Source organism: Ruditapes philippinarum, unplaced genomic scaffold, assembly GCF_026571515.1.
Source record: "Ruditapes philippinarum isolate M1 unplaced genomic scaffold, ASM2657151v2 ctg3218_1_1_1_1, whole genome shotgun sequence".
NCBI lineage: Eukaryota > Metazoa > Mollusca > Bivalvia > Venerida > Veneridae > Ruditapes > Ruditapes philippinarum.
The window spans coordinates 145866-158997 of record NW_026861226.1 but is presented as its reverse complement, the minus strand read 5'-3'; the positions used below and the strand labels follow the sequence as shown (position 1 = coordinate 158997).

Sequence of the window (13132 nt, the reverse complement as noted above, 5' to 3'; positions counted from 1 at the left end):
TAGGTGCAATTTCTGCAAGTGTATACATATTCACCAGATAATGCAATATCTGCTAGTGTATCAAATAGATTTAGAATTTATGAGTGTAGGACAAAAGCCCCCCTTCCGAACAAAAGCCGTCCCATCTAAAAATGACAAGGTGGACAAAAGCCCCCCCCCATGAAATTTACACAAAGAACAAAAGCCCCCCATCAAAACTACAGATAGGACAAAACCCTCCCCCAGTTTATCAAACAAAAGCCCCCCCCCCCCCCCTCCAGTCCATCAAACAAAAGCCCCCCCTAAGGTTTATAGGCCAGACTGACTAACATCTTTTCATTCATCAAGAACAACCCTGGAAATAAAAATATCTATCATATATTAATCAAATCAGTAATTCTTTCAAAAGACCTTTTTGTAACAGTTGTGAATGAGGATTTCATTTTGAACAAATTAAGTTCACTGTATAAATAAATACATACATACAATATTGATAAGATAGATGCAATATATACCAGTGTGTCAATATTTACAAGACTGAAGCAAGTTCTGCCAGTGTATCAATATTATTAACATAGATGCAATAACTGCCAGTGTATCAATATCATCAACTTAGATGCAATGCCAGTGTGTCAATATTATTAACATAGATGCAAATTCTGCCAGTGTGTCAATATTATTAACATAGATGCAATATCTGCCAGTGTATCAATATTATAAACATAGATGCAATATCTGCCAGTGTGTCAATATTATTAACATAGATGCAATATCTGCCAGTGTGTCAATATTATTAACATAGATGCAATATCTGCCAGTGTGTCAATATTATTAACATAGATGCAATATCTGCCAGTGTGTCAATATTATTAACATAGATGCAATATCTGCCAGTGTGTCAATATTATTAACATAGATGCAAATTCTGCCAGTGTGTCAATATTATTAACATAGATGCAATATCTGCCAGTGTGTCAATATTATTAACATAGATGCAATATCTGCCAGTGTGTCAATATTAACAACATAGATGCAATAATTTATCTGCCAGTGTGTCAATATTAACAACATAGAAGCAAGATTTGCCAGTGTCTAAATATAAACAACATAGATGCAGTATCTGCTAGTGTGTCAATTAATAAGATAGATGCAATATCTGCTAGTGTGTCAATATTAATGAGTAGAGATGCTATATCTACTAGTGTGTCAATTATTAATGTGTAGAGAAGCAATATCTGCTAATGTGTCAATATTTAATGAGTAGAGAAGCAATATCTGGGAGCGTATTAATATTTAATGAGTAAAGAAGCAATGCCTGCTAGTTTGTTGATATTTCAGTATTTTCAATACTAAGAAGCAATATTGGCTATTGCTAGTGTGTCAATATTGAAATGTAATGAACTTTTTTCTTTTATTTTACTAAAACATGTCTGCCTATCCCATATAAATATATCAATGGCACATACTTCCTTTCTAGTCTACAGGGACAAGAGATGTATTTCACTCTGGTGGACAGTGTTATCAATCATTAATTCTAACATGTCTTGTAATTTTGTAACTATACACAAAGAAGGAAAACCCAGTGTTAAACTGCCAATAACACTGGTTAGTAACTACATGCATATAAATATGAGGGATAAACAGAGCCTATTGTGGCAACATTAGTAATGCATTTTTATTGATATTTTCCATGCTTATTATGTTTTCTTTTTATAAAATGCTAAATTGAAATCTCACAATTACCGATGCCACAGATTTTATCCATATTTAAGTAGATATAACTTAAATATAAAAAAAATCCACAGCAATTTTGTATGAAGTATTAATGATGTCATCCTAAGCATCGAACTCATCCATAAAGGCGCCAGAATGACATCATTTTAAACTGACATGGGTTGTGGATGAAGATTGATTTTTATAACGATACAATTCAATTTGACACATAAGTTTAAATTGTTGAAAAAAAATGATAAAATTACTCATGAAAAATAAGCTTAAACCTACATAATATTATTGAATAAATTCACAAGCGAACCCCCAGGCGCACAACTTCACATGCTGACCATCATTTCTTTAATACTTTTTGGGCTACATGTGACTCAAGTTGAAAATAGCAAAATTTTACTAAGTCAAGGACAATAACTCTGACAAAACAATTAATCTCAACATGCGAAACCCCAAGTGCACAATGCTGATCAACGTTCCTGTAAAGTTTCATGACTCTAGCTAAGCACTTTTAGAGTAACATGTGACACAACATAAGAACAGACGTCCGCATGAACAGACGGACAAATCTAAATGCTTCCCTAAAAGTGCAGGCATAAAATATCATTTTGTAAAGTGACAAATATAAAATTGATTCTACTGAGGAACAGATAAGAGTTAAGCCTTATCTGGTAAACAATTGTTGCAGTACCCAATATTCAACAACATTGAAATATTCATGTCACTATTATATCAACAATACAAATGGCTCATCACTTGGGAGATTTATATTTTCAATGTAATTTCTGTAAAACACTTTAATGATTTAGTTCACAAAGATTTTATCTCTTTTTTGTCACTGAAAATCAAGTGTGATTTACTCAGATTGTCTAAATAACAAGTATGACAGGTCTAAACCAGATCCTAATTGTTTGTTTACAACATTGATTATGAAATGGAATATTATTTGTTTATTTCTGGTTTCTGCTCTGGATCTCTTTAAGTCTGGTGAAAAACTCATCATTTTTATATTATTGTTTGGGTTAAAATGTCCAATGTCATTAAAAAAGCTCCTCCACTGAGGTTTAAACACATATATTTGAAAAAAAAACAACAAAAACAAAAAAACCCAGTCATATTACAGGCTTACAAACTTATATGAAACTTTTTGCAACAAAATTACAATTGGTCAATTTTGAAGAATTCTACAAATATCATATACATGTACTAAATTTTAATGCAATTTTAAATATACATTAAAATAAGCAGAGATTACATATACAAACTTCCATTTAGTCAGACACAAGCAGCTTATAAAGTAACTAATACCCCGGTCACATATTCACGGAATACCCCCATGGAAGAGCTACGGATTAATTCCGGCATCGTCCGTAGCTACCCGTACTGGTCAGTAGCTCCCCGTATTGTAACTGTAATCAATCGTAGTAGTCCTTGTATATCCGTAGCGATCCTTGACAGTTTTGAACATGCACAAATATTTGCTACGGAAAAATCAACCGTAGCATATCCCTGCTAGTCCGTATTAAAACGTACCGATACTTACTGGTCCGTACGAAAACCGTACTAGTCCGTACTGATTCGTAGCCCACCAACTTGTCAAGGATTTCCACGGTTTGGTACGGATAACCTACGTTTAAGCTACGGTTTTAATACGGATTAATACGGAAAGCCACGATCGTAATACGTTGTACTACGGAGAAGCAGGGATAAGCACGGTCTTATACGGTTTATTGCGTTGCAACACGGACTTGTACGGTCCACCACTGTTTAGAACGGATGAATTAAGTATCATGTACTTTCCAAGGGTACTACCTGCTTGTTAAAAACAGACATATTTGCGGGAACATTCAATAAATGATAATTGCCATTTACTGGCTGCAATTTTATATTGAAATGGCTCAGAATGCGCAGGCAGTGGTCGAGCTGCTAGATGACATGCATAGAGGTAAAATATATTAATATCGTACTACAATTCTTAAGTAATAGAGTAATAACATTTAATGTTACACATTTTACAAACATTGGATCGTGAAATTTGAGTAAATATGTACATAAAACGAGGTGTCTCATAAGCCTTGGACACTGACCCTTGAGTTATAAGAAGATTAATTAACAAGCTTTTTACATATTTTTAAAACATAAACATTCACGATAATAAATATTATTGTAAAAAAAACGGCACATTTTTAAATTAAAAGAGAAGCAGTTTTGATCAACACTTTTTTTAATGATTACTAGTCCATATCTAATCAGGTAAGAGAGGACAGGCAAGATGGTGGACTGGAGATGGGCTTTTACGAAGACCCCTTCATGTTTAGTATGAGGCTCTCATGGCCGAACTTGTTGAGGACCCAGCGTCCTTCAAGAAATTCACTTTTATCGGACCTGATGTGTCTCGGGGGTCAGACGCGATCAGGCCGAATCCTCTCCGCCGAAATCATTAAACTCTGCAATTCGTTTTCCAGGTGTTCTTTTCTTGTGGGGCATTATGCAAGAGATTGTGGACGGACGTATTAGGTCCGTATAGATCCGTGGCAATTCGTTCTTCTCCGTATCAATTCGTTCTTCTCCGTATCAGACCGTACTTATTCGTACTAACCCGTGCTTATACCGTAGCTGACCGTAGTGTATCGGTAGTGCGTCCGTCCTAATTCGTGTCGCTCCGCATCAAACCGTGTAGGTCCGTAACAATCCGTGTCTCTCCGGGGGATTTTGGTGGTAAATCCGTCGGACTCCGTACTTATACCGTTGTGTGTCCGTACTGGAACCGTAGCGGACTACAGAATTTCACATTTCCGTAGTAATCCGTGAACGATTAGACCGTAGCTCTTCTGTGGCATTATCTGTGAATATGTGACCGGGGCATAACATTCAGTTTTAATTTCTAACTAACATTCAGGTTTAATTCACAAAACACAGTCATATTAGAGTAAAATTTGACCTGATAATAAAACAAACACTTAAATGTTACAAAAAACATGAAATTCTTAAAAATAAATTTTCCATATAAGTAAAATAAAGCAACTACCTCAAAGTAAAGCAGAAATTTAACATTTTTTTTCAATTTTTAATAAGTAAAAAGAAGAATTTATCATACTCTATTAAAACCTATCAGATATTTATTATAATCTATTAGTATGGTAACAACTGGAACAATTTTAGTTTTAAATCTTAAATGCGAAGATTTCTGAAATAATTATAATAAAAATCTGGCAAAAAAAAATTGAAATTTTTATTTTTTACTCAGTCATTTTAGTTATAATGAGATCATTTATGTATCCCTACACAAGATCATTTACAATATCACTAGTGCATGGACACAGTCAATCAGTAAAATTAGTATTTTTTAAGGAAATAAATTCAAAATCAGGCAGACCCCTTGAAAATAAACCTAAATGTTTCAATGATTTCAATTAATATTGTTAAAAAATTAAAACTATAAATAACTCAAGCAGAGAAATCAGAAATCTGTGAATAAAAATTAGTGATATAACACTTAAATGATCCTTAGATATAGTTTCACAATATACAATCACATCTACAATCAACTGATCTCTGTTAGAAAATATAATATATGTGATTTGTGGTATAAGATGCTGCAGGGTTACAAAGACAGTTATTAAATTCACCATGAACTGTGAAGATTCTCTCCAGTAACATTTTGATAATAGATACCTCAGACACAATAAATATTTCAGTCACTGTAAAAAATCTCATATAGTTGACATAAAGCTAGTCTGCTAAGTTTTGAATGTTCTCAAGACTATGCTCTTTAACAATTTTTTGACTACATTATCATCTATTTGCAGTTCAAAAAAATAAATGATAGTAAATCTATATAATATATCATACATAAACAAACTAACACTTTTGTTCAATTAACCCTTGTCTTGCTGGCATCAACATTTTCTACCAATAATGTAATGATTTAAGGGGCCAGTTACACAGACGGTCGGTTCCCAATCGGTCATTTAATGTTAAATTTCCTCGCTGTTATGATCGGTTGTCATGTGTGAATTTATTTCTGGTTTTCTGTGTAAACCATGGACCATGGAAACTGCCCGTTTACAAAAAACTAACACATCAACATATATTTTTATTTCTATTTTTGAATCCACCATTAAATGTAACTTGATATATCAATAATGTAGAAAATTCTATGAAAGAAATTTCTTGATAGCTTTAATTTTTACAGAATTCATGTTTATTTTTTCCCATTTTTGTTTAGTTAAAAAACATGAAAAACTCATTTTTTAAAGAAATATGTTCCAATTATCGTTTGTTTTATACAGAACCCTAAGATAAAGCAAGCTTTGTTTAAATTTATGTTTATTGGATATGTAATAAGCTGTTTTAATACATTTTTATAACACAGTTTGGCTATTTTGACAATTTTGAGGTATACGGTTACCATGGAAACTGCCATTTTTCAAAAAATCCAACACGCCAACATATATTTTTCTTTTTAATTTTGAATTCGTCATTAAATTTTACACAGCATACAAAAAAATTAGAAAATCCTATGAAAGAAATTTTTCAATATCTTTAATTATTCACAAAATTCATGTTTATTTTTCTCATTTTTTGTTCGGTAAAGGAACATGGAAAACTCATTTTTTAAAGAAATATGTTCAGATTATCATTTGTTTCATACAGAATCATTGGATAAGGTTATCTTTGCATAAAACAATGCTTGTTGTGTGTATTTAGCTATCTTATACATTTTCTATTTGTTATATCACAGTTTGGCTATTTTGACAGTTTGAGATATACGGTTACCATGGAAACTGCCATTTTACAAGAAATCCAACGCGTCAACATATATTTTTCTTTTTATTTTTGAATTCGCCATTAAATTTTACTTATCATACAAAAAGAGCTTGCATATCTCGTGATATAGGTTGCTGTCGGTTATTTGTAAAATATTTTCACCGATCAAGAATTTTAAACATGTTTAAAAATCCCAATTGGTAATTTTTCACAGATAAATCTTGCCTCAATAGCAGTTGATGGAAAACAGGTGACAAATACGTGATATCGGTGTTAAATATGTTAGCATCGGTTCACTCCATAATTTGGCTAAAAAAACTACCGATCAATCACCGAAGGCTCTGTGTAACTGGGGTGTCAAATATAGAAAAGATTACTACCAACCTTTGCTTGTTACCATCAACTTTTTGTTTCTAACAGTTATTGTTTGATTTTATTTACCAGTCAATTGCATACTAATCATATGGTCAGAGCACATAATATATTAACCTTCCATAGATTTTTGATAAGTTCTGTGAGATGTACACGCAGTAAGATATAATTCAATTTAATTTGTATCCGTGAAGTAATGGTACTGAGCGATAATAGTGCAATAGGGTAAACTAAGGGTTTATATTTTCTAATTAAGTGCCCTACCTGTTGTAAGATCGAGACCACGTAGGTCTATGTTTTTTTTCTTATTTATATTTCAACATTATTGAAGCTATGATTGTTTTTTTTATGTTGTTCCTTTTGTTTCAATATGTTTCACTTACTTTGGTAAAGTCATCTTCGGATAACCAACGGTTGATTAACATGACTGTAAATATTAACATAACAAATGTTAATGGTTCAGCCATGGGTATCCAACATTGTGATAAAGTCTTATATATACTATTTCTAAATAACATGGTTGAAGAATTAATATTTAAAATTAAGATTAAAATCCATAAATCGTCATTTCAATGCCGTAAAACACAATACAAATCAAGACAAAACAGTGTTTCTAAGTTACTTCATATCGGAGTAGCACTTTTGTAGCTATTTCCATTAAAAAATACTGCAAAATAAAAAAGAGTAGGTCTAAAACAATGGCAACAGTAGGGATCTAGCTTTAAATGCACTACCAGTTACAATAGATTATTATTTTCAAAGCTGTAACTGTAAAAGTTTGTTTGAAATCCCCAAAATATTCTTTATTCTGGAGTAAGTCTATTCTTTCAACAGTGTAGGGTCTAGAACTACACCGTCTAATGAAGTTATGCAGTGGGCAATGCATCAAAAAGATATAACTAACAATTATAATGTATGTGCAAAAATCAATGAGCGGATTAAAGCATACCGTAAAATTCCTATTAAACGCCCCCGGGGGCTTAACATTTTCCAAAAGGGGGGCTATAATATTACAACACAGTTTTTCCTAAATCCAAAAATCACTGTAAATACATTTAGTGTTAGCAAGTGTTGGTAATAACATTAAAAAGTATTAAGGTTTTAAAGTTTATATTATACATTATATTTGTGTTTACTATAAAATACTATGGATTCTGAATAATTTGAATAAAATTATGGCTTTAATTATGAGTTCAGCACTGATGAGTAGATTGTTTTCCTTATCAAAAGGCCTGGGGGGGCCTTTATTAGGGGAGGGGCATTTATTAGGAATTTTACGGTAGCTAACTTTTGTACAAAGACTACATTTTTAAAATAATTCTGGAAAAAGAGTTAGCTAACAAATTAGAAGGAAAAAGCAGGATTCATCAACTTGATAGCCTGTTTTTTTTTTCTTTTAATTGTTTCTTAATACATGTCATACAACAAATGCCACATTTTTAATTTGTACATACTGATGAAAAACCTAAAACAAATGTCAGCAATTCAGACCATTTTCTAAAACATAAAAAAAAATTGAAAAGATTTTTTCTTTAAATCTTGACTGCTTGTCAAATTAAATTTTACTTTTTACTTAAAAAACTGAAATATCCAAGCCAAAAAAGATCCATACTTAAAGGGCTTCTTAAATAAGAGAGTGGCAACAAACATGGATATTTACAGAGAGTTATAGGGTAAAATATGTCCATTACTCCTTTTTATTCTTTTTTCAGGAGAGCATCACTGTGATGAAAATACATGGCAACATTTTCTTAAATTATATATTTGAAACTATGATTTGGGCTTATGACACCAGAAAGAGTATATCAACATTAGTAAAGAAGAAAATGGTTAACCTGAATGTGTAAACATTATGATCTGACTTGGGGTTCAGATTGAATTCTTGTGATGTAAATACTAACATACTGATGGATGAAATGAGGTATATATTATTCCATATATTTTGCCTGCACTTCTGTAACCAATCATAGAGAAGGAAGAGTGATGAACAACGAATCACAGAAAAAGCAATACCAGTAGCTGGAGAGTAAAAAGCATTGAGAAAAGTATATGTATGTGGACTGAGTTGTATGTGAGGCAACAAGTGAAGTTAAAATAATTTTTTCACAGCTTTTACTTTGAACTAATCTCTCAAATTCAATAGGAGATTAAATCATTCATTATATTATAAAATGATAGGACTATAGCATATAGCAAGACATAAAGATAATTTCTATTAAAAAAGAAATTGATAATAAGAAAAATTGTCAAATGACAGTTTAATAGTGTATATATTATATTCTTTGAAGAATATTTTTGATAGTTTTGTGGATAGATTATACATCATAAAATGACGAATTTGACAAATCTTGATTTCAAAGACAACAAAGACTTTCAAATATTTTTAGAGAGCATAAAGATTTTAAATCAAAGTGGGGATACTAGAATATCTCTAGACAACATACAAAGAAACTGCAATGATTATATACTGAGTAACAGCAATGTGTCATCTTTAAGTAACGTGACATTTACAGATGAACAAATCGAGGTACTGGACAAGCTTTACCATGCACTTTATTGTTTCATTATTCCAGCTGTTTGTGTGTTTGGATTTTTTGGAAATATACTTAACGTTATAGTTTTTTCAAAAAAGAGAATGTGCAAAACTTTGGATGATATAGAATATTGTACAACAATTTTTCTGATTGCTCTAGCAATCTCAGACATGATGTTTTGTGTTTGTACATTCCCACAAGCGTTTGACAACCGAGCTATAAGGGAGTATGAAGTAGCAGACTTTATGGTGTATTATAAGATGTACTCTAACTTTGCTATCAGTACTTTCATCCTGTCCAGTACTCTACTTACAGTACTTACAGCAGTTATGAGGTATACAGCCATCTGTCATCCATTCCATTCCAGACAATTCATTTCATTTCGCAAAACTGTTGTTGCAATTTTGTTGCTATTTTTCTTCAGTGTGCTGTTTAACTTTCCATACATCTGGCGTTTTAAAATGACTACATCAAAATGCCAGCCTTCTTCAAATTATGTACAACTTGACACTGGAGATTTGTTCACAAAACAAAATTTTGTTTATACACATAAACTATTGTGGGCAATAATTGGTAACTTCATACCATTGTTGTTGTTACTGTACTGCAACATCCGACTTGTAAAAGCTCTGCACGAGAGTCAGAAACTTCGACTTCTTCACAGTAGAGATAACGCAGGATGTCTTTCTGCACATCGCCGTATAAACATAACACTTATTGCCATTATTATACTGTTTTTTATCCTTGTGGCACCATCTGAGATCACAAAATTTATTTATTTTTCTCATTCCAAAAATGGCGTGGAAAGGCAGTCATATGCTTACATTCTTGTGTCAATGATAACAAATGCACTACAGAGTATAAATTTCTCTGTAAACTTTGTCCTCTATTATGTCATCATAGCACCTTTTAGAAAGACAATTCATGAATTTGTGTGTGTGCTAATGTCAAGACGAGGGACAAGAGATTCAACAAACAGTCCAAAACAAACATGTATAGTTCTAACTCACAAAGAACAAAGACGAGCCTTAATATAGGCAACTTTGCTTTCAATCATAGATCATCGATTGTTGTTAATTCAAACTGTGTATATTCTTACCCTTGCATAAATTTTTGTCCTACAAGGTCTTACATATAAGGAGCATAGATTTTTATAATGAAGCACCAAGCTAGGTTTGACGGAAGGGAATTGACCAGAATTACATGAAATCATTACAACTTATGAATACCTTAACAGGTAATATGTAAGCTGTCAAAATACTACAATTCTTACATTAATCAAATTATATGTGGAATACTGAAAGTTTTAGTAAAAGTCAAAATAAATTAATTCCTTTGAAAGCATACACAGCTTGATACTTGATTCCATTGCAAAAAGACAAAAGTGATAGTAAAGGTAATAAAATAACTATATGAATGAGGTAGCAATGAACAAAACACAATGTACATGAACTCAGATAAATTGATGCATACCTTAATTATTCTATTATATATCAATATTTAAAGACGATTCTACAAGTCAAATTGCTATTTACTATGTAAGATTAAACAGCTTTCTGACTATGTCTGAGAGCTATATTGAGGACGTAACCATTTGATCATACTGTCAAAAAAAACATATACCTCAACCCAACTAATAGTTTTCTATTGGAATTATTAAATGTTACAAAATGATTTATGTTCAGTGCAAATGCAAGAATAATTAGCTAGTAATGATCTACTTTGTGAAAATCTCCAGGAACTAATCTTGTTATCAACACCTGCTTTCTGTATGTTTAAACATCAATTTGTTTCCCACCTGAAATATTTCAAAGAAATAACAAGGAGCCTCAGGTGCTTGTCATTTTTAATTTTAGTTCTATTCTGTAAAATCTAACCTCACAATGTACATCACATGTAACAACGCCTTACACTTTCAATGTTTTTATTTCTTAAATAACATGCTTGTTTTAGTTTCTATAAATAATCTCTTTTGTTGACTGTTTTGTCAGTGTCCAAATGACTGTAAAGTATTTTAGAGCTATCACCGTATGATATCTAACCACATGAAGTTTGTGTATGTTCAGAGTTATAGCCCTTTTCCTCTCAACAGTTAACTTTGATAAAACATGTAGTTACTTCAACTAACTTTGATAAAACATGTAGTTACTTCAACTATGTGAATACTTTCAACATAATTTTCTTATAACTATCCCAACAAATTATCATGCTTATTAATAATCACATTATAAATTTATAAAATGTTTGTTTGTTTAGTTTTATGGGCACCAACACAGTAAGGTCTTATGGCACCGAAACAGATGATTCTGGCTAAACTTGGGTGTTGCATACTTAAGGTCAAAACCACCTCACCTGCTGGAGCTAAGCAATGCATAGACTCCAGTAATTAGAACCCATTTAGTTGTCTCTTATGATCCAGTGTCTGCAATTTTTATGCCTCAACAATTAACGACAAGCCCTCAGCCACAAGGGGCCTATAAAATGTTAAAAATTATCAAAAATGTTGTATATACATCTATTAATGTTGTTTTATTTTTAAATAAATCCGTTTTTGAATACATTGTACATGTATTATCATTCTAATTTTTTCATTCATAGAATATTGTTGTTAAATTGTCTTTCATATTTTTCTCCTCTTAAAATTGTATTCTATGTACATACCAGCATGAATAAGGTATAGTATTTTACTGACTTTTGAGAGACCAGTTTTGTGAATATCATTTCTATCAATAAAACAATAATATTTACCTAGCACAATGATCAGTAATGATATATTATAGCCAAATTATAGAACTTTAAAATTCTCCAACATTTAATCTTCAATATCAATCAAAATTGAATATTTTTCAAATGACCTTATGCATTTTATATCAGTTTTACTGAACTCTCTGTGATATATCTATATTGGTATTTTTCATCCAAAATACAGTATATTTTCTGATCATATAACACTTTTTTTTATAGATATCAGTAAATAATTCAAATTTTTATTTTTTTTTGTCAATTATAATATGAAATTCTCCTTACAAACACAGCCACATTGGGCTCTCAAGTCAGTATCAATACAGTGACCCCAGCTTGAATGACAATTGTGCTTCAATTGTGCTTTAATTATTGTTGTACAATTTCAGTCATAGTTTATTGTTAACATGTTATTAAACCTGTATAAATTGTTCATCATTTTCATGATATTATGTTATATATGATAAACCATTTACATGTAAAACATCAGCATAACTGTGTTATATGATTGACTGATAAATGATCAATTAAGATAATGAACATTTTGTGCATGTTGTTTTACAATTTTACAGTTGTCAGCTTCAGTTGTTACAATAAATGCTTTATTTTACTGCATACTTTGAAGTTGTTTTAATTGTAAACATCTGTTATAAGATTACATTAGATCTTTCAACTATAATCCTTTCCTCAGGCCATGTACAGGATTATCATCATTCTAGCTCTATAGCAGTGAACATCAATAGCTTGTTTGCAATTTGTTATAACTATAAAAACTGATAATGTTTTACCAAATAGAAACTAGAACTGCCACAGTCATGGTATGAATACCCCATGCATACCACTTTGTCAGAATCAACAGTGGTCATTTAGAACTCAAAGACAACCTCACTGCCAAATCTGAGGGTAGTAAGCCTGTGCATTGCTAAGTTATGTATTCTACATGTTTTTTAGTGGCAAAGATCAAAGTGACCTTTACCTTTGACCTACTGACCTCAAAACTGAAACTGCCA

At 31.5% G+C, this 13132-nt stretch overlaps 1 protein-coding gene across 1 annotated transcript; it reads left to right on the top strand.

Annotated features, from left to right (window-relative positions):
- The first annotated feature begins 8428 nt into the window (after nucleotides 1-8428).
- Nucleotides 8429-12715, top strand: LOC132714948 (FMRFamide receptor-like). Its single transcript, XM_060697885.1, has one exon. The coding sequence runs from the start codon at nucleotides 9176-9178 to the stop codon at nucleotides 10415-10417; it is 1242 nt and encodes a 413-aa protein (XP_060553868.1). The 5' UTR covers nucleotides 8429-9175; the 3' UTR covers nucleotides 10418-12715.
- The last annotated feature ends 417 nt before the right edge of the window (nucleotides 12716-13132 follow it).